The following is a 22,349-nucleotide window of genomic DNA, read 5'->3' as shown; positions in this document are numbered from 1 at the left end:
GGCTGAAGGAATGGAGTGAGGTCTAAGAGGTGTGCTAGGTGAGAAGAGAAAACCAGTACGGAAGAGAAAAAACCAGTACCAGGTAGTAAGCCCTGGAAGATGTTTGTACTTCCAGAGGCTGGTGAACGGAGGAGCCGGGGGTGGGGGACTGCATCCCTGGAACTGTTTGACACACCTCAGTGTCCGATGGTAGGTGATAGAGGACACATTTCAGGGACGGCACATGGACCAAGTCTGGGTTATCTGCTTAGAGGCACTCAGACCAGCCAGTGGTGCTTCCGGTCAGCCTGGGGTTATTTCCATGGCCTCTGTGCAGGCTGCCTCTTCCTCTGAACACACCCAGCTTCCCACTGCTGGGGGTGGGGGTGGGGGTGGGGGGTAAGTGGGGGGAGTGGGGGGGTGGGGGGGAGAAACTCCTGAAAGTGGGGATCCTGACCTCTCCCCCATTATTCTCCAGGAAGCTCAGCCCAGGGCTTTGCACCCTATAGAGCACCAGATGTGCATGCAGAATGACCAAGCAGAATGGGTGGCAGCGGGGAACCCAGTCTGCTGATTCTCCTTGAGTTCCTTTTTAAGAAAAACATACCATTTGTGGGATGAGTCTCCTGAATTTTGAGTTGCTTCAGGCTTGCTCCTCCCTTCGGTTCCTCCATCCATTCTAGATCAGATTTCCCCGTGTAAATAGCCACTAGAAGTTTAGGACTTTGAACATGGGATTGGGAGGCTTCCAGCCCTCTTCATGCATAACCTTATTTACATTACAACAAGTCTCCGAGGCTTTCTCCCAGGACACATAAGAAGTTAAGTGGCAGAGGTGGGTTTCAGGCCCAGGTCTAACTCAAAAGACCTTTTGCTCTCAATCATTCATGCTAAGGCCTCCCTAGGTAAAAGGTGACCATATAATTTATTATCCAATCGGAAACACCTTCTTTTCGTATCTATTTATTTTGGGGGGCTGTTGCAGGGCTTAGTTGCAGCATGCGGGATCTTCAGTCTTCATTACAGTATGTGGGATCTTTTAATTGCAGAATGCAAACTCTTAGTTGCAGCATGTGGGATCTAATTCCCTGACCAGGAATCAAACCCAGTCCCCTTGCACTGGGAGCGCAGAGTCTTAGCTAGTGGACCACCAGGGAAGTCCCAAGTCTAGAATGCTTTTTAAAAAGTTTTATTGAGATATAATTTTCATATCATAGAATTCACCTATATAAAGTGCACACCTCACTGGTTTTTAGGATATTTATAAACTTGTGCAATCATCACTATAATCTAATTTTAGAACATTTTCATCATCCCCAAAAGAAATGCAGTACCCATTAGCAGTCAGTCCTCATCAGCACCACCACCCCAGACCTAGGCTGACCACTGATCTATTTTCTGCCTCCATAGATTTGCCTATTCTAAACAATTCATATAAATGGAATCATACGATGCGTGGGGTTTTTGGTTGGCTTCCTTCTCTTACCATAATGCTTTCAGAGTTCATTCATGTTGTACTATGCATCAGTGCTTCATTCCTTTGTATGTTATTTAATTTAATTAATTAATTTATTTTTTGGCTGTGCTGCAGGGCATGCAAGAAGTTAGTTCTCCAGCCCTCACCCCCTGCAGTGGAAGCTGGATTCTTAATCACTGGCCCACCAAGGAGGTCCCTTCATTCCTTTTTATGAATGTCTCAGTGATCTTCCATTGTCTGAATACCACTCATTAGACCATTCTTGAATATGATTCATTATATCTGTTCATATGTTGATGGACGTTTGATTGCTTCCATTTTTTGGCTATCATGAATAATAATAATGCTCTGACATTTAAGTTTTTGTGTAGATGTATGTTTTCATTTTTTCTTGGGTATCTACCTAGGAGTGAAATCGCTAAGTTATATGGTAACAGTCTGTTTAACATTTTGAGGAACTGCCAAGTTGTCTTCCAAAGTGGCTACACCAGTTTATATTCCCATGGCAGTGTAGAGGGGCTCCACTTTCTCCATATCCTCAGCAACACTTGTTATTTCCAATCTGGGACACTTTTGAGAGTGAAAGGGTGCACCATTTATAATTACACTAGGACAAATGCTACTAACTGGAACATAGTCTACTTAGATACAAAAAAATTTAGAAGATTCAATTCCTGATTTCAGAGAACTTTCTGGCCACATGATGAGTCAAAGCCCCCAAAGCCACATACTTGAGTCAATTAAAGAATCAAGTAAAGGTAAATTATTAAGAAGGAAAGCAAAGTACATTTTGTTTCCCCCAGAAGATTGTGTTCCCTTTAAGAGGAAAGAGCTGTCTTTTATTTGTTCTTGTATTGGTCATGGCCTCAGGAGGTTCTTGGCATTTGATCGGGTGTCAGTGAAGATCTGTGGAATAAATGAATGAATGAGAGAATAAATGATACAAACACTCTTGGAGGAAATGTTTAGGAAAAAAAAAAAAAGGAAGAAAAGGTCACCTGGGGACTTCCCTGACGATCCAGTGGCTGAGACTACGAGCTCCCAATTCAGGGTACCCGTGTTCCATACCTTGTTAGGAAACTAGATCCTGCATGCCACAACTAAAATTCGACATAGTCAAATAAACAAATAATATTTTTAAAAAAGAAAAGTCACCTGGCTTGGATTTGTGTGTTTGGGGGAAGCGTGGATCTTTTCTGCTCATTAACAGCACTTGTTTAGTCCCTCAGACATATCCAACTCTTTGTGACCCCGTGAACTGCGGCACGCCAGGCTTCCCTGTCCTTCATTATCTCCCGGAGTTTGCTCAAACTCATGTCCAATGAGTAGGTAATGCCATCCAAGCATCTCATCCTCTGTCGTCCCCTTCTCCTCCCGCCCTCAGTCTTTCCTAGCATCAGTCTTTTCCAATGAGTTGGCTCTTTGCATCAGGTAGCCAAAGTATTGGAGCTTCAGCTTCAGCATCAGTTCTTCCAATGAACATTCAGGACTGATTTCCTTTAGGATGGACTGGTTTGATCTCCTTGCAGTCCAAGGGACTCTCAAAAGTCTCTAACACCACAGTTCAAAAGCATCAATTCTTTGGTGTTCAGCCTTCTTTATAGTCCAACTGTCACATCCATACATGACTACTGGAAAAACCATAGCTTTGACTAGATGGACCTTTGTCGGCAAAGTAGTCTCTGCTTTTTAATATGCTGTCTAACATAGCTTTTCTTCGGGGAGCAAGCATCTTTTATTTCATGGCTGCGGTCACCATCTGCAGTGATTTTGGAGCCCAAGAAAATAAAGTCTCTCACTGTTTCCATTGTTTCCCCATCTGTTTGTCTTGAAGTGATGGGACTGGATGCCATGATCTTAGTTTTTTGAATGTTGAGTTTTAAGCCAGCTTTTTCACTTTCCTCTTTCACCTTCATCAAGAGGCTCCTCAGTTCCTCTTCTCTTTCTGCCACAATGGTGGTGTCATCTGCATATCTGAGGTTATTGATTTTGGAATCTCAAACTGGATTTTGCCAGTGTGAATGACTGACAAGAGGTGAAGGAAAGGCCTTCCACGCAGGGGAGTTGCCTGAGCAGGAAGTCTGGAACCACAGCCATGTCTTTATCCTACAGGAGGTTAACAAACTTTAGGAATAAATGTGATACCTACTCCCAGGAGTTTCCGATCTTTGGGGAATGCAATGAGCACAGTTTGTTCAGTTCAGTAGCTCAGTCATGTCTGACTCTTTTGCAACCCCATGGACTGCAGCACACCAGGCTTCCCTGTTAATCACCAGCTCCCAGAGCTTGCTCAAACTCAAGTTCATCAAGTCGGTGATGCCATCCAACCATTTTGTCCTCTGCTGTCCCCATCTCCTCCTGCCTTCAATCTTAACCAGCATGAGGGTCTTTTCCAATGAGTCAGTTCTTGTATCAGGTTGCCAAAGTATTGGAGCTTCAACTTCAGCATCAGTCCTTCCAATGAATACTCCGGACTGATTTCCTTTAGGATTGATTGGTCTGATCTCCTTGTTGGCCAAGGGACTCTCAAGAGTCTTCTCCTGCACCACAGTTCAAAAGCATCAATTCTTCAGTGCTCGGCTTTCTTTATGGTCCAACTCTCCTATCCATACATGACTACTGGAAAAACCATAGCTTTGACTTTGTCAGCAAAATGATGTCTCCGCTTTTTCATATGCTGTCCAGGTTTGTCATAGCTTTTCTTCCAAGGAACAAGTATCTTTTAATTTCATGGCTGCAGTTGTAACACCCTTTTACTGGTTGTATGTCTTTGGTTAAGTCCATTCCCTCTCTGGGTGTCATCAACCTTTTTGGCTCAAAATTTCTGTGAATCTTTCAATCTTACGACCTTGGAAGTTTCTGGAATTGGTGGGCCAGGAGCTAGGCCTTAAAGGAAAGAGGTAGATTTGAAGGAAGGAGCAAGATGCCAGTGTTGGGTGATAAGGCTCTGAGGTGGGCTGGAGTGTTCCAACTGAGATAAAATGGGACAGGGTGCCTTGGCTCTCTCGAAGAACTTTAAAAGGCAGGCTGGTTGACTTTTAAATTTGACTGATAAGCAGGTCCTTGGACTAGAGACGAAAGGCGTGTCTGTGAGAGATTAATCTGATGGCTCTGGGCCATGGATCCTGAATCTATCTGGAAGCAGGGTAAAGACCTCGAGCCTCTGAGGGAGGCTTCTGTAATTTTAATGTAGCCCTGGCCTTTCAGAAGAAGGGTTTGAAACTCCTTCGGGGTCAGTCTTATGATATATATGGCTTCCATGGAGTTTCATTTTCTTTAACCATTAATAATTTAAGCCATTATTTTTATATTTTAGCAATTAGGACTGTATTATGGAGCTCATGCCAACTGTACATACATTTTAAAGACAGAGTATTAGACTTTGGGCTTCCCTAGTGGCTCAGTGGTAAAGAATCCACCTGCCAATGCAGGAGACTTGAGACTCGGGTTCGATCCCTAGGTCAGGAAGGTCCTCTGGAGGAGGAAATGGCAACCTGCTCCAGTAGTCTTGCCTGGACAATCGCATGCATAGAGGAGCCTGACAGGCTACAGTCCATGGGGTGGCAAAGAATCAGACATGATTGAGCAACTGAGCATGCATGCATTAGACTTCCAGGTTTGCAGAAAGCAGTTTTAGATTATGCAAACAGATTCTTCAGAGAGATGAATTCTCTCTGCTGTGAAGGGGGTTTGCTTTGGTTTTTTTTTTTTTTTTGGATGTGGACCATTTTTAAAGTCTTTATGGAATTTGTTACAGTACTGCTTCTGTTTTAGGTTTTGGACTTTTGGCCCTGAGACATGTGGCATCTTAGCTCCCCAACCAGGAATCAAACCAGCACCCCCTGCAATGGAAGGTGAAGTCTTGTTTTTTATTATTAATTAATTTATTTATTGGCTGTGCTGGGTCTTTATTGCTGGGAGAGGGCTTTCTCTAGTTGAGGAGAGCAGGAGCTGCTCTCTGGCTGTGATGCACGGACATCTCACTGTGGTGGTGGTCTCTTGTTTCGGAGGAGCTCAAATTCTAGGGCACTCGAGCCTCTGTAGGTGTGGTGCCTGGGCCCCACAGTTGGGCTGTTAGGCACTAGAACACTGTTAGGCTCAGTAGTTGGCACAGGGCATAGCTGCCTCGAGGCCTGTGGGATCTTCCTGACCCTGGGATTGAACCCATGTCCCCTGCATTGGCAGGCAGATTCTTAACCACTGGACTACTAGTGGCAAATTTTGAGAAATTTGCCAAAAGCCTACCAGAGGAATAGGAATAGTAGGATCTAAGTGAGCTTCAGGGAATGGTTTTATTGGACCAGGTAACTAATTGGATATAGGAAACTCAATAAAGGAAGAAATCTAAGATGGCACTAGAGCTTAAAGTCTGAGGACTCTGAAGAAAGATGATGCTATTCATTTAAGAAATGTGCAAGTTAAGGGGACTTCCCTGGCAGTCCAGTGGTTAAGATTCTGCATGGCCAGTGGAGGGGGTGCAAGTTTGATTCCTGGTCTGGGAACTGAGATCCCACATGCCACACCGTGTGGCCTAAATTAATTAATTAATTAATTAAAAGAGATAATTAATACCTTTAAAAAATGTACAAGAGAGGGGTGGGAAGATGATGATCTATCTTGAGAACACTGGGCACAGGTGGCCTTGAGAACACAGGATGGCCACGGAAAGGGAACCAGTAACCTTTGGTCTTTTTCAGCCTCTGCTAAAGCCTTCAGAGTTCTGTTCAGTGGCTTGGCATCCTTGGCACTTTGCCTAATTTACTTTCAGTGCATCACTACTAAATAAGATGTTCACTGTAGGATTTTATAGATGCCCTATATCAGACTAGAAAAGTTTCCATCTATCCCTACTTTGACAAGAGTTTTTTCTTTTTGTAAATGGATGTTGAATTTTATAAAAAACTTTTTTGGCATCTGTTGATATGATCATATGGTTTTTCCCCCTTTAATCTTTTAGTGTGATAAAATATAGTGATTCTATTCAAAATAAACTATGCATTTTTTGTATAAAGTCAATAACATATCACCTTTTTTATATATTGCTGGAGTCAGTTTGCTAATATCTTGCTTAGGGTTTTACATTCATGTTCATAAGTGTGATTGTCTTTTCTCATATTGCACTTGTTGGAATCAAAATTATACTAAAAATGAGTTGAGATGTGAACCCTCTTCTTATATTCTCTGAAAGAGTTTGTATTGAAATTACTGTTTTCTTGAATGTTTGGTGGAGCTCTTTGCCTATTTGTTATTGAAGAGTGTCCTATCGTGTGCATGAGAGTAGAGAAAGGAACTTTTATTTTGGGAGTGAAAGTAGCTTAAACAATGAGGAAAATTTACTATCTCACACATCACAAAAAGCCCAGTGGTAGGTGGTTCCAAGATTGGTTAAATCAGCACCTCAACAACATTAGGGAGAGAAATTCATTCTGATCTTTCAGCTGTCATTCTCAGGTGTCAGCTCCTTCCCTCATTGTTGCAAGATGGCTGCAGCTGCTCTGGACATCACAGCAACATGGCTAAGGGTGTGGGTTCTGTAGCCAAACCTGGTTTCAGATTCCATAGGTATCTGATATTGGGTAAATTGCTTAACCTGTCTGTCATATGGGATGGTAATAGTCCGTTACCTCAGAAGTTTAATATTATATGGATTAAATGAATTAGTTTTTTAAACTTTTAGAATCATGCACTTCGAATCATAGTAAGCACCCAATAAATTTTAGCATGCCTTACTCCATTTTCACATAAGGCAGAAATGAGTCTTTTTCTTTTGCACTGCATTTATTGAAGCCCCTTAGCACTTATTTCACACCTTATGGCCAGAATATGACAACAACTACCCATTCCTAAACCAGCTATGGAATTGTCTTGGTTTGGTTTAGAATAATTTAGGTTTAACCTCTGAGACAGAGGAGTGTCCAGCCTCTCCTGAAATAGTCATCTGATATCACAACAAAATCTGGGTTCTGTTTGCAAGGCTGAAGTTGGGGTGGTGATAGTGGGGGTTTTGGGGGTCACACAAAGAAGGGCAAGGTAAGATTCCCCATCCCTGCTGGTTCTCCATGATATTCCTTTGAATCACCCCTTAGATTTGCCTGGCACTTCACAGTTTACTTAGTAGGGTTTTTTTTTTGTTGGTGTTTTTTTACTTAGTAGGTTTTTTTTGTTTTCGTTTTTAACATTTATTTATTTGGATGTGCCAGGTCTTAGTTGTGGCATGCAGAATTTTTAGTTGGGGCATGTGGGATCTAGTTCCCTAACCAGGGATCAAACCCGGGTCCCCTGCATTGGGAACTCAAAGCCTTAGCCACTGGACCGCCAGGGAAGTCCCAACTTAAGTGTTTTTTAACCAGTGCTTTATTTCATCTGGTCTCAGAACCATCCCCTAAGCAGTTTGAGCTCTTGTTATCCCCTTTTATAGATGGGGAAACTAAGCTCCCAGAGTTAAAGCACTTGCTTGGTTCTGGGTTTATAGCTGGCACAGAACCAGGTCTAGGGACTTAAATTGAGGTCTTTGGGTTCAAAATTCTGCCTTTTTTTTTTTTTTTTGCCAGACCACAGGGCATGTGGGATCTTATTTCCTGCAACCAGGGATCAAACCCATACCTCCTGCAGTGAAAGCGAAGAGTCCTAACCACTGGACTGCCGGGGAATTACCAAAATCTGCTGTTTTCTTCCTCTTCCATGAATTCCCAGTTGTCTGTCATTCACATGGTGCCCTCACAACTGCCATATCCTACTTCATATTTTCAAAATTAATAGTTTTTCATTAAATAAATGTATCTTAAAAGGAAGCTTGATAAAGGCCCAGCTTTGATGTTCTGGTACACACACAACTTTTGAATGAGCACAAAACTGTTACAAATACATTTACTCAGGATTATAACTCGTGTTCTGGTGCCCGACTGCATTCGAATCCCCATTCTGATGAGGCAGCACGTGCAGCTACTTTCCACCTCGATGCCCGTGGACCTCACAGTTTAGGGTGCAGCAGTCCCCCTGGTCCAAGCCCCCAGCCTTGTGACTTTGCCTGATGGCTCTTTCCGTTGTCAGGACCCACTGTGCCCACTGCTGTCCAGGAAAGCTGGAAGTTCTCGTGCTTAATTCCAGACCTGCCTCCACGCGCAGCAGCCTTCAACCATGTGATTATTGTGCTGGTGTTTTTCTCACATCCAGTTTGTCTCATTCATGCATTCATTTATTCAGGCAAAAAAAAAAAATTTAAACACTTACTATGAACCAGGCACCGTTCTGTTTCGGTGGGGTGGAGTAGACAGACTGCAAACAGAACATGGAGGTGAGGTGTAGTCTATGTCAGTGATTAGTGGTAAGCAGAAAAATCGAACAGTGAAGGGGCCCAGGGGCAATCAGGGTTGGAGTAGGATGGCCAGGAAAGGCTGTAGGAGAAATGTGACTTTAGTCAAAGCCCAAAGGCAGGGCCGTGGGGGCCCGGGGGGCAGAACATGCCAGGCAGATGGAACAGCAAATACCAAGGGAACATGTATGCCTGGTATGGTCCAGGAGCAATAAGGAGACCAGTGTGGCCAGAGCAGGGTGAGTGAGAGACAATTATGTGAGTGAATGGAGAGCCCTGGGGGTTGAGATTAGACCGGAGTGGGCAAGGGTGGACCAGGGATGCCCGTTAGGAGCCACCATCCCAATCCAGGCAACAGATGATGCCGCTTAGACCAGGGTGGGAGAAGCAGAAATAGAGAAAAGGCAAGGACTGGAGATGTATTTTGGACATAGAACCAACCAGAAATGAGTAATGCTTTGGATGTGGGAGACCAGTCAGGACAAGGAAGAACTGAATTTGGACCAGGGAGGTAGGAGAGGAAGAGAAGAAAAGAGGGTGGAATTTTACAGATATTTTGAAAGTAGACTCTTCCATGGTCTGCCGATGGGTGGATGTGGGAGTTGAAAGAGAGTAGTCAAGAATGACACCCAAGTGTTCTGGCCTGAGCAGCTGGAAGGATGGAGTTGCCACGTGCTAATATGGGGGAAGCTGGTGGGAGAAGCAGGTTTGTTGGAGGAAAGCTGAGGATCTCCGTTTTGGAGAAGTTGGGTCTAGAGGTGCCTTCTGGACATCCGTGTGAAGTTGTCAAGAAGGCAGCCTCCTGAGTAAAACAGAAACAGCAAACAGGTCAGCTCCTGTGCCCGTTCTCATTTGGTAGCACTGCGCAGAGTGCTGTGTTGACATTTTTAAGGTCCGTCCGGGCTCACTGGGAGTGTTTTGATCAATAGTGAAGCCTGTCTCGGGAGCTGAGTAAACAAATCATGGTGAACACTGGTTGTAAGATGTTCCACTGTAGGGTGGGAAGAAAATGTGAAAAATTCTGATCTATGTATTTTTGTCTTATTCATATTTTTTTCGTGTGTTGTATAATGGACATAATATGTTAGAGCAGCAGGTTTGGACATAGTTTCTAAATTAAGTCTTCTATATCTACTGGAAGAGTATGCTCAGTTTTTACTGAGGAATGGATGAACAAGAACTTTTGAAGAGTACGGATCTAAAATATTGTACAGCAGATGCTGAAAATAGTGACCTTGATCACTGTAAGCTCTGAAGTGTCTCCTGAGTCCTCAAAAAAATTATGTTTGGGTTTTTTTTTTTAAATTTGTAAAATAATTCATTTATTTATTTTTGACTGTGCTGGGTCTTCCTTGCTGCTCGGGCTACTCTCTAGTTGCGGTGCACAGGCTTCTCATTATGGTGGCTTCTCTTGTTGCGGAGCATGGGCTCGAGGGCTCTCAGGCGTCTGTAGTTGCCGCATGTGGGCTCAATAGCTTCGGCTCCCAGACTCTAGAGCACAGGCTTGGTAGTTGTGGTATATGGGCTTAATTACTCTGCGGCATGTGGGATCCTCCCAGACCAGGGATCAAACCCATGTCTCCTTCATTGGCAGGAGGATTCTTTACCACGGAGCCACCCAGGAAGCCCCCAGTTTGGTTTAGTGCTTGATTTTTCCACTCAAAAATATACATTCAGAACACAACATCATTAGGCAATATTTCTACCAAAAATATATTTATTAATCTTCATTTAGTCAGGAGAAAACAATCAGATGCATCCAAATTGGAACACACTGTGTAAAACAACTGGCTTTCCAAAATACCAGTGTTATCAGACTTTTCCACCCCTCGGTCACAGCGCAAGGCATGTGGGATATTAGTTCCCTGACCAGGTATCAAACCTGTGCCCCTTGGAGCAGAAGCACAGTCCTAATCCTTGGACCACTGAGGAAGTACATCAAAAGCTTTTTAAAAAGGATCAGAAACTGTTCTAGAGTAAAGGAAATTAAAGAGGTTACATTGCAAACATGATCCTTGAATGGATCTAGGGTTGAGAAAGCGAAACACTATGAAGGGTTATTACCGGAACAGCTGGGGACCTTGGTATGCAGATTGTGGTATTGTATTAATATACATTTCTAATTGGGATCATTGTTTCATGGTTACGTGGGAGAGTTGCATTCTTAGGAGACCCAGACTGAAACATGTAGAGATGAGAAATCATGATGTCTGTAATTAGGTCTCAGATAGTTCAGCAGAATACACATAGGAATTTAGGTGAAAGGTGTGTTAGTGGTCACTGCTATCCTTGCAGCTTTCCTGTCGTTTTGAAATATTTCCAAGTAAAAAGTTGGAGGGGAGGGGATAGTGTGAATAGCATTCACATAAGTGTCTCCAGTTCTCCGAAAACTAGGATATCTGATAATAGCCCATCAGACCAGTTTTCATATGTTAGAATTTGCCAAATCTTCACCACCACTGCAGTAATCCCTGGCATTTTTATTTTCCATGTGCCTCCACATCTATTGTGTTACAGTTATTATCACAAATAGTCTGTACACATAAAGAAGTTTGTGTCTCTAAGTACCACAATCACAATGAACTTTTTAAAAATGGCTCACCATATGCCAGGCACTGTTTTATGTGTTTCACACGAATGAGTGCATTCCATCCTTCTAGCCACTCGAAGGGGAGGTATTACTCATAGAGACAGAGTAAAGGGACAAAGCAAGTAATTAAAAAGTTAATCCCACTAGGGGATTGTAAGTAGAGAAAAAAGTATAGGAGACCCCTGTAAGTTAATGATCACTCAAGAAAGCAGGTTTGCTTAACTACAAAACCCAGCAGGCTTGCTTAGCAACAGAACCATGCAACAGAAGCACAGTTTCATTACTGTCATTCTTGGTTTCAGAAAAGGAAACTGAGGCACAGAAAGGTGGTACAGTTTGCCCAAAGTCACACAGCCAGGGTCGGTGGAGGGACAGAGTGATGTGGCCTCAAGCCCTCCAGTGTTCGTCACCGTCCCCTTGACCACTCACTTTATTTACACTGTGAAATGTAATGGAGCTGCCATTCTAGAAGGATGGCTTCTGCTGCTCAAACTTTTACTTTTCTCTGAGGGGTTCTGGGTGTATGTTCATAGAGTAAAGGGTACTCCTTAAGAGAGGGAAAGATATTAATAGCAACAACAAACTACCATCTTTGAAGGCTCATAGGCATTCAACGGGCCAGGCACAGGCAAGATGCTTTCTGCCTGTTTAGTCCCCAGAACCCCTTTGCGGCTGAAACTATTCTTATTCTCACTGAACAAAAAAAGAAAAGGTAAGCCCCAGCTTTGAAGGCAAGCAGACTTGCCCCAGGCCCCACCCAGGCTGCCTCGCCTCTCTATCTGTCATCTGAATGGGTCCGAAGGTAACTGAGCCCCATAGAATGTAGCCCGTGGGGTGATGGGCCTCACCCGTCACCTTGTTCACCCCCTCAGTTCTAGGAGGGGGACATTTCAATGCTGAAGAGGAGGAGGAGTGGGAGAAGGAAGAAGAGGAAGAAAGCATTGTTTCCTTCCTCCTTGGGGCTTTTCATCTGGCTTGTGACATTCCATTCCCACCCCTCCTCTCATTTGCCATTTCATTGAGCAACTTGTTCTAATTGAATGCACCTGGGCAGAAACTCCTCCCCATATTGGCCCTGGTCAGTGCTTTGTCTTTTTTTTCCCCCTCTTCTTTTATAAAAAATGAGGGGAGCCCCTGTTCCTTTAAGATGGAGGTGCTTGGTGAAGTTCCCAGGCAGATCAGCCAACCCTCCAGGAACTCCTCTGCCCTGGCCTGGCACTGAGTTCACCTGCCTCCATGGGGGACAGCCAGCCGGCTTATATCTGATCTCGGCCTGAGGTCCCAGATGACTCAGCTCTGGGCATGTCAATCCCAGTCAAGGGCGAGGCAGAGGTATCCTTCAAAATGCCCAGCTTACCAGGGGCCCCCTTCCCCAGGGTGCAGGCTCACTCCCAAGCTTCCAGGACTGGATAGTTTCTGTGCCCCTTCCTCACTAAATCAACAACTAATAAATCAATTTGCCTTTATAGATCAGCACAAGAGGCAGTAGAATAAAGTAGTTAAGAGCATGGATTCTCCAGCCAGACTCACTAGATTGTATCTAGGCTTGACCACATAAGCTTTGTGACCTTGGGCAAATTATTTAGCCTCTTTGAAGTACTGGTTTCCCTTTCTATAAAATGGGGGGGGGAAATAATAGTATACTTATGGGGGAAAAATGATTTACTCCCTCATCAAAGATGCACCATCTTCTTAACAGAACAGTCCTACTCAATAATTCTGAAAGTAAAGAAACATCCAGGACAGAACTGGTTTTTGGTTATGTACTAACTTCAAAAGCTATGTTTTTAGTCCTCTGCACCCTAAAAGCCCTGTACGCTTCAACATGTTTGCCTCCCCTTAACTTCATATCTAATTTTCATAATTTTAAATACACTGTTCTCTTTAACAAAAGAGTGCAATGCAATGATTAGTTAGCTCAAGAAACTTCTTGCTTGTATTTTTGAAGACAGGAGTAGAAGACTTACAAGATCAGAGAAGGTACACAGCCCACATTCACACTGATACAACAAGAACTCTTGAATTTAAAAATTTATACACATTACTAATAAGTCACTTTTCATCTTGCCAGTTGGTAGTTTTTTTGTTTTTTTTTTTTTAAGTAGATATCTAATGTTTGTTCATTAGTTTGGTTCAGCCTTTCAGCAGGGAAATTTGGTAATAAGAACTGTATCAAAAGCCTTAGAATGTTTCATAACTTCAGATTGAGAAATTTCACTTCTAGAAATTAATTCACTTCTAGAAATAATCATGAGTGTGCACAAAAATACTACCACAAAAATATTTTACAGTATTATTTCTAATAGGGAGGAACTAGAAAATACCTAAATTTCCAATAATACAGCTTTGGTGAAATACATTATGCTATATTCACTTAATGGTTTACTAGGTAGTTATTTTAAGAAGTTATAGAATATTTAATGAGATGGAAAAGTGCTGACAGTATACTTTTTCTTGGGAAAAAAAAACAGCTTACAAAATAGTTTGTAATAATGTCATTCTTAAAAATATGTTTATTCATAGAACAATTTTAGAAAAATAAACAGTGTCATTTTAAAGAGTTATCTGGCCAGCTGATGCAAGGAGCCGACTCACTGGAAAAGACCCTAATGCTGGAAAGATTGAGGGCTGGAGGAGAAGGGGACAACAGAGGATGAGATGGTTGGATGGCATCACTGATTCAATGGACATGAATTTGAGCAAACTCTGGGAGATAGTGAAGCACAGGGAAGCCTGGCATGCTGCAGTCCATGGGGTCCCAAAGAGTTGGACACGACTTAGTGATTGAAGGACAACAACAATCTGGATGGTGAAACTGCCTGTACTTACTGTTTACTTTCTTGCGTGACATTGGTATTTTCTGTCTTCTACAATGCATTGAATATTTCCATGGTATGCAAACAACAAAAAATGTATAAAAAAGAACAATTCATTGGGACAATGCTTAGCGCAGGACTGATCTCTTTCTATAGAGTGTCATTTCTCTAGTAACTCACTTCCTAAGTGTCTCGCCTCCTTGGAGGACCCCAGGAGTGGCAGGGATCCCCATGGCCTCCTGCCATTTGGAGCATTCCTGGAGGCTTGTGGTGTGTTTGCCTCCTGGTCACGCAGAATCCAGCTTTGGAGACACTGCAAAGTCCCAAAGCTTGGGAGGTAAAAGTGGCCCCTGGAAGATTTGATAAAATCTGAGCAAGAAACTCCTCCAGAAAGGAGCTAATTTCTCCGCCCATCATTTCCTCACACGGAAACTAAGGCCAACGTCAGGGTTTGTCCAAGGCCACGCAGCTAACTTAATGACAGACAAGGTGAGGCCTTGAATCCTTGCCCCTTCCGCCCTGTTGAAGTTCTCAAGCTTGCGGATTTAGGACTGTGTCTTCTCACACTTTAATATGTACAGCAATCACCAGGGATCTTGTTAAAGGCAGATTTTGATCAAGTAGGTCAGGGGATGGGCCTGAGGTTCTGCTTTTCTGACCGGTTCTCAGGCGATGCAGATGTTGCTGGTTCGGGGATTAGTTTAAGTAGCCATGGGGTAGAGCAGAGATTCTGGAGGCGGACCGTCGGCTTCACAATCCTAGCTCTGCCGCAGACGAACTATTATTATAGTTACTGCTTCAGTTCTCTCAACTGCAAAATCAGTATAAGACCTAACCCGCAGCTTCTTCATTAAGATTTTCATAAGTGCTCAGACCAGTCTCACCTAAGATCTAGCTATTTTGTTATTATTTACTTTCCCTAGAGCAAGCAGCGGGTGAAGGAGGGTTTGACGAATGAATGAATAACCTTTGGGGGCGACTGGAGTCGGGAGAAGCAAAAATGGAAGGGCTCGGAGGTGGGGGGGAGCGGGGAGAGGCCCACCCCCAAAGCACACTCCTCTACCACCGGGTGGTCAGAAGGATCCGGAGCGCCCGGAAGCCGGCGGCCCGCGCCCAGCCGACCAATGCGGTCGCCCCGGGGGAGGGGGAGCGCCCGCCAGCCCTTTCCGTCCGGGCGCCGGAGGCCCCGCCCCCGGAGCGTCGCGACGTCTGAGCATTCCACGGTTGCTACTCGGTCGCGAGGGGCGGGGCGCCTGTCAGGGGAGCGGCGCGCGCGGCGGCGGGGGCGGGCTGAGGCTCGGCCGCTCAGTGCCAGCGCCAGCGCCAGCGCCAGCGCCACAGTCCCGCGCCCCGCGCTCTCCGGCCCGCCGCCTGCGTTCTGGCTCCCGAGCCCGCACTCCCGCCCTGCCCGCGCGCTGCCCGAGGATGGAGCTGCTGTGCTGCGAGGGCACTCGGCACGCGCCCCGGGCCGGGCCGGACCCGCGGCTGCTAGGGGACCAGCGTGTCCTGCAGAGCTTGCTCCGCCTGGAGGAGCGCTACGTGCCCCGCGCCTCTTACTTCCAGTGTGTGCAGAGGGAGATCAAGCCGCACATGCGGAAGATGCTGGCGTACTGGATGCTGGAGGTACCGCCCGGGCGGGTCTCCCCTCCCCCGTCACCCCCGCGTCCCGAGCTCCGGACATCCCGGGGCCGCCCTGTCGGGACATCCTGGTCCTCAGCAACAATCAGCAAGATGTTTCTGTGGCGCAGATCGCCGGGGCCTGGACTTTTCACTCGCGCGCCCTTAGCCGGCTGCCTCCGTGCTGTCTTTTTCTTGCCCTTCTCTGACCCTGACCCTGACCGCCAGACGTTTGGCACCCCCAAATAACCCTGTCTTCGGGCCGGGAAAGCGGGGGGAGGGCCCGCTGACTTCTCTCAAAAATCTCCCCCCACTCCACGCCCGGTCTTCTCGGGAGAGCGCGACTGGAAAACCCTGGGCCCGGCCGCCCCCGCCGCAGAGCCGGCTCCTCGTGTGTGTCGCGGGGGTTCTGGCGGGGAAGCCGATGGGGGTGGCGCGCTGTTCCGGCCGTCAGGGAAATGAAAAGTGCGGGAGGCAGCCGCTGGAGTCTCCTCCCTTCCTTTTGGGTGTGTGCGCTGGGTGGCAGTAATGGGGGTAAGGTCCCAGTTCTCTGGCTCCTATGGGTGACTCTTCCGAACCCCTCACCCTCGGTATTCGGAGGTGGGGATCAGCCTCAGTTTGGATTCCTGAAGGAAGGGAGCCTCTGGCGTATCCCGCTCCGCCCCCCCCCCCCTCCCACCGCCCGGGGAAAGGAGGCACCGCAGAGGAAGTGGGAGGGTGTCACCTTGGGGAAGGCGCATCCTGCGTGTTAGTCCTTGTCACTGCGAGTACACCTACCCCCTCCCGTGTCTTGCTCCCCATTCCACTTCCCTTCAGCGCACCGCACCGCCGCCCCCCCCCCCCCCCCCCCCCCGCCTTTAGTTGCTGCTGCGTTTCCTAAGCTTCTGCCCCCGAAGTGACTGTGCGCCCTCCCTCAGGTGTGTGAGGAGCAGCGCTGTGAAGAGGAAGTCTTCCCCCTGGCCATGAACTACCTGGATCGCTACCTGTCCTGCGTCCCCACCCGAAAGGCGCAGTTGCAGCTCCTGGGTGCGGTCTGCATGCTACTGGCCTCCAAGCTGCGCGAGACGACGCCCCTGACCATCGAAAAACTGTGCATCTACACCGACCACTCTGTCTCTCCCCGCCAGCTGCGGGTGCGTGCATACCCTCCCCACCCCCCAGCACCCCCTGCCTCCTTCCTCCCTTACCAGGAAGAGGAAAGCTAAGACCTCCGGAGGCTTCCTGCTCCTGGGCAGGGTAGCAGCTTTTTTTTTTTTTTTTTTTTTGCAAAAGATGGGGCAGTGTGGTGTGATGGTCAGGGTAGCCCCAGTTCAGGCTTGCCCTGCCAGCATGAACCAGATCCCCTTGTCTTGACCTCCAGGGGGTGCCACTCCTTCCTGGTCTCTCCCCCAGATAGCAACAAGTCAAACTGCATGTCTACACTCACTAGTACTTTGCCTCTGGGTTTACACAGCCAGCATGAGTTATTTATTGGCAGCAGCAGGACATGCCTGTGCACCCCCACTGGAGTGGGGGAGTGGAATGTGCTTCATGTGGGGGAAGGGGCCGCCCTGGTTGAGTCTTGTCTCCCAGTGTGTGGACTTTGTGATCAAAAAGCCTCCCAGAGCCGATTAAAGCCAGGCCCCAGCTGCTGTAAGGAAGGGCTGAGGAGTTCAATCCCACTTTGCTTCCTTCCTTCCTTTTATATCCCAGGAGAACCAGCTCCTTCCCTCATGCTCCATTCCCTAGTCTCACCCTGAGAAACTCTGCTCTCAGAAGCAGCTGCTTCAGGCCTGGTGGAATCATCTTTTCCCCTTTAGCCAAAGGCCAGTGCTGAGGCACAGACTGGGGCTGAACTGCAGCTGCTTCCGATGTGATAATGATGCCCTCTCCCCGGCCCACCCACCCTGACCAAGGTCTTTCATAACCCTGTGGGGAGCTGCTGTCACTCCTGTGGTTTGGGAAGTGGCTCCCTGGGCCTCTTGCTGGGAACTTGGGCTGGGTTCTTCCCGAGGCCGGGCAGGGGAGTCATGGTTCTCTTTCCCCACTGAGCCTGGAGAGGAGGTGGGGAGTTGCTTGGATCTGGAAGAGGTTATTTGGGGGCGTGCAGATCATCTCCTGGGGGACCCAGGGGAGAGGGGTGAGCTGGCACCTTCCTCCACCTTGCTCTACAGCGGTCGAGTCTTCTCTTGACCCGAGAGGCGTCTCTGGGCCCCATCTCCCGGGGAGGAGGGCAGCGTGCTGGCTGCTGTGATTGGCTGGCCAGGAAAGCCAGGGTACTGGGGCCCCTGAGTGCTGCTTGTCGGGGAACGGGATTCCTCTTCCTGCCAAGTAGCTCTCGGAGATGGGAGTAGGAGGCCAGAGTCGGGAATCTGGGAGGCTCCACAGCTCTCTGTGATGAATCTGGTAGTTTTGGGCAAGTCTGAAGGTGGAGCTGGATTCCAGGGCTAGAGAGCAAGATGTTTCTGGAGGGGTTTGGGCTGGTGGAAGGGGACGTCCTTTTTGCGAAAAGATTAGCATGGGATGTGTGCCTTTATGTGAGGGCAGTTTTTTCAGAACAGGCCAAAAGTCCTCTCCTCCCACTCCCCCTGCCTGAGCTGGGGGTGGAGCGCGCCGATCGATGACTTCCTAGGTCAGAGTTGGAAGGAACATCAGAGACCAGTCAGTCCAAATAATCCTGTGCCACAGAGAAGGTGGGGGCCCAGAGGAGGAAGGAAGGGTCGTGGCTCAGTGTTGCACTGAGGATGATGAGGTGTTCTAGGGCTCAGGTGGCCTAAGAAGTTAGGGATGGGGTGGAAGCTGCCAGGGGTGTGTTCTCTGTCAAGTGAGGACTGAGGTTCTCAGGGGCTGTCCAGATAGAGGGTAGGGTGGCCACTCTCCCCCCACGCAGGACCCTATGCCTCCCGACTCCGAGCTGCCTTTCAGATGGTTTCCTTGGATGCTGGATGCTTTTCTTTGCCTTCTGAGTTAGGAGTTTGACCCCTGGGACAAGCATGGGGAGTAGAATGCTAACTTCTCTGCCCAACTTCTTCTGGCTCCAGGCCAGGCTGATTTCTGTGAGGCTTTGCCAGATGCTGAAGATCATGACACTTAGGTGGGGGCCAGGAGAGGGGCAGCTGTGACAGGGGGCTGAAAAGAGATTGGGTGGGGTTGCCATTTCTACTCCACTAAGGGGTCAAACCCATGAGTTCCTTCCTGAGATAAAACAATGAAGAAATCCTCCTGTGTGCAACTCAGAAATGGGGCTAGGGCTGGGAACCCCAGAGGAGTGGATTGGGTGGGGCTCCCAGTCTCCTTCCAGGACCCAGCAGTTGTAGGGAGGCTGGGACCAATGGAGAGATGGTTTGGCCCCTCAGGGATCACCTGGACCCATCCTGTCTGCCTTGACCTCCACTTCTCCCCCTGAGACTCAAATGACACTAGGCCCTATGGGTTTCAGCCAGAGAGGTGGAATGGGTTGCTCTATTTCAGCCCCCCACCCCAGTGTCCCCCCCAAGGGGATGTGGGTTGGGTTGGGCAACCTCCACTTTGAGGAACCTCGGGGCTGGCCCAGGGGCTGTGTCAGAGGAGGAAGGGCCTCATGCTCACCCCAGTTTCTTCAAGAGGTGTGGACTTGGCGGGCATGCTGAGTTGGGGCAGAGGCTAGCAATCTCCCCTTTCACAAATCCTTGGGATTATGGAGTCTTTCTGCTTCACACCAGAAGAGCCTCCAGTTCCTGGTGATGGTGGTCTGCAGACTTTTCTTTCAACCACAACTGGAGGCCTGCTCAGTCTTGCAGGAAGTCGAGAGAAGGCCTGGACTGTTGTACCCCAAAAAGATAACCCAGCAGGATTAAAAGAGGCAATTTATGTAAGGCATGTAGTTCTGGCATCTAGGAAGATGATCAATGGATGCTCAAGGCAAGTGCCCTTAGCTATTCCCTGCCCTGGATTCCCCATTCCACAGTGCCAGTCCTGAAGTTCAAAAGCAGACCTGGAGTCTTGACCTTCAAGTGTGATGGGCTTGGCTCCCTGTGAGACTTCCACTTTACTTCCTCCCCTTCCCTTCTTCAGCCACTGACCCCGCCCTCTTCCTCCAGGATTGGGAGGTGCTGGTCTTGGGGAAGCTCAAGTGGGACCTGGCCGCAGTGATTGCCCATGATTTCCTGGCCCTGATTCTGCACCGGCTTTCTCTGCCCCGCGACCGACAGGCCTTGGTCAAGAAGCACGCCCAGACCTTTTTGGCCCTCTGTGCTACAGGTAAGAGTCCCACACACACATGTGCCAAGCCAGGGAAATCAGAAGACTTGGGAAGGTGAGAGGGAACTAGAAGATTTGGTTTATAACCTCAAAATTTGAGAAAATCCTATCCTCCCTGAGCCCCCAGTATCAATATGGAAAAGCAGCAGAGTTGTCTGGGATCTCGGGGACACCAAGGGCTTAGAGAGAAGTGACTTGCCCAGGCTCTCTTAGTGACTAAGCTGGGAATAGAACCCAGGTCTCTTAACCTTGTGTCCATACCAGGAAGAGACCCATTCCCTCTCTGGTTCCTGGCCTGGATCACTTACTACCCTGACCCTCTCCCCGGCTGCTGTCTCACACCACTCACTGCCGGGGTGTCCCAGTATACCCATGCTCTATTCAGACAGCCTGGCACTTTCTAGGAATTAGAAGGTGCACGCTGGTATTCATCCTTGCCTCACGGTCCCTTCTCTTTCCTAGACTACACCTTTGCCATGTACCCGCCATCCATGATTGCCACGGGCAGCATCGGCGCTGCAGTGCAAGGCCTGGGTGCTTGCTCCACGTCTGGGGACGAGCTCACGGAGCTGCTGGCAGGGATCACAGGCACTGAGGTGGTGAGTGCTGGGCAGCTGGGCGAACGGCCTCTGCTCACAAGGTAGCACTTTCCCCTGAGCTTCCAGCAGAGGGTGCTGTGGGCCACCCCCAACCTGGTCTCCACTCCAGGTTTCAAGTGCCCCACCTTTGCGGCTTCTGTGGTCTTTTATCTCCTGCCTTGGTCTGGAGAAGAGCAAGTGTTGCGGGTGGGCCGAAAGGCACTGCCCCTGAGTACCCTTTTCTTGCTAAGCAGTATGCAGGAGTGGGGGTGGGGGGTTCAGTGTCAGATGTCGGGCTGCTCTCACACCCTCTTGCCACATCCTCTTGCCAGTTTCTGAGAACTGAAGGCTGATTCCTGGGGTTGGGCTGTGGCCTAACCTCCCTAGACTTCCCTGTGTGCTGGGAGCTGTCCTCCTGTACCTGCTGCCAGATGCTGGGGGAGCGGGGGAGGCGGGGGTGGGAAGCGGATCTTCCTCACCACTCCCCCTTGTCCCCAGGACTGCCTGCGGGCCTGTCAGGAGCAGATTGAAGCTGCCCTCAGGGAGAGCCTCAGGGAAGCCGCCCAGACCTCTCCCAGCCCAGCACCCAAAGCCCCCAGAGGCTCCAGCAGCCAGGGGCCCAGCCAGACCAGCACTCCCACAGACGTCACAGCCATCCACCTGTAGCCCTGGAGAGGCCCCCTCGAGTGGCTGCGGACAGCTGGAGGGGACCCTGCCACCCACCTCCCTGGCTGCAGGAATGGTATCATGCCACAGCTGAAGCCTGAGGGGGCTCCTTCCCCTTGCCCCTCGCCAGCCACAGGGGTCAGGTCCTACCTATCCCTGCAGTGTGCACTAACGGGCCTGCCTGGCCACAGCTGGGGCCAGTCCGGCTCCTCCTCTTGCCTGCACCCAGCCAGCTCAGCTCTCCTGGGGGCGGGCCGGGCTGGCCAGAGATGACATTGAAGTGTAACACATGTACCAGCATTCCTTTCCAGGGGCTCCCTTATCTCTGGGGCTCTCAACTGCCAAAATTGAACCTGAGCCCCTGGCAGAGAAAGCTTGGAGTCCTAACCACTGGACCGCCAGGGGATTCCCTAATTACTGCATTTGGATTGGGGTCTTTCTGAAGACGACTCAGATGTCCTAGACACGCGTGAGGGGCAAGAATGGATATCCCCTCTCCGAGCACTTGGAGGCCCTGCATAATCCTAGCTGCTCCTAGGGAGGGGCCCCGCCACCGTCCAGGGGCAGGAACCAACCTCCTCGCTTTGCTTTCTGCTCAGCTTCTCCTGTGTGACTGGGGGGAGGGGGGTGTCAGTGCGGAAGGAAGTTGTTTTAATTTATTAATTACTTTGAGTACAACTGTATGAGGGTGCGGTGGGGCCCTTCTCCCCCCGCCGCAGGGGTGGTAACCCTGGTGGTTGCTGTATTCCTCCACTCTGCTACTCGCTAGAGGATCTCGTGGCCAAGGAGCTGCTATGCCTGGGGTGGGGCCATGCCCTCCTCTCCCTTTGGCCCTCTGCCCCATCCTCCAGGAGTGGGGGGCGTTGCGGAATGAAGCAGGGGATGACCTGGCCATGACCAAGCCCTTTATCCAGAGAGGGAGGCAGGCCCTGTTAACACAGGTCTTTCCTGAGGCCACAAGGTCCAGGCTGGTGGCTGAGGACCATCATGCTACCTTTATAATAAAGATTCTGGAATAAAACTGACTTTGGCTTCTTGGATTACAGGGCAGTCTGTGGGAAAGCCTGTTTCTAGACTGCATGGGGTAAAAGAGGAT

At 48.6% G+C, this 22,349-nt stretch overlaps 1 protein-coding gene across 4 annotated transcripts in view; it reads left to right on the top strand.

The window, feature by feature from the left end:
* CCND3 (cyclin D3) overlaps positions 1-22,278 on the top strand; it is a 90,488-nt gene extending 68,210 nt beyond the window's left edge. The window contains exons 2-6 of one of the 4 annotated variants that reach the window (XM_061146699.1): positions 5,231-5,310; positions 16,709-16,924; positions 19,850-20,009; positions 20,472-20,608; positions 21,086-22,278. In XM_061146699.1, coding sequence (XP_061002682.1) covers positions 16,754-16,924; positions 19,850-20,009; positions 20,472-20,608; positions 21,086-21,253 — 636 coding nt within the window. In that variant the 5' untranslated portion in view covers positions 5,231-5,310; positions 16,709-16,753 and the 3' untranslated portion in view covers positions 21,254-22,278. Of the gene's footprint in view, positions 1-5,230; positions 5,311-15,514; positions 15,798-16,708; positions 16,925-19,849; positions 20,010-20,471; positions 20,609-21,085 lie in introns of those variants that run through there. The other 3 variants (XM_061146698.1, XM_061146701.1, XM_061146700.1) reach the window with 3 other exon arrangements.
* The last annotated feature ends 71 nt before the right edge of the window (positions 22,279-22,349 follow it).

This window comes from Dama dama, chromosome 7 (genome assembly GCF_033118175.1).
Source record: "Dama dama isolate Ldn47 chromosome 7, ASM3311817v1, whole genome shotgun sequence".
Taxonomy (NCBI): domain Eukaryota; kingdom Metazoa; phylum Chordata; class Mammalia; order Artiodactyla; family Cervidae; genus Dama; species Dama dama.
The sequence above is the reverse complement of the archived record's forward strand: the minus strand, read 5'-3'. Positions and strand labels throughout refer to the sequence as shown.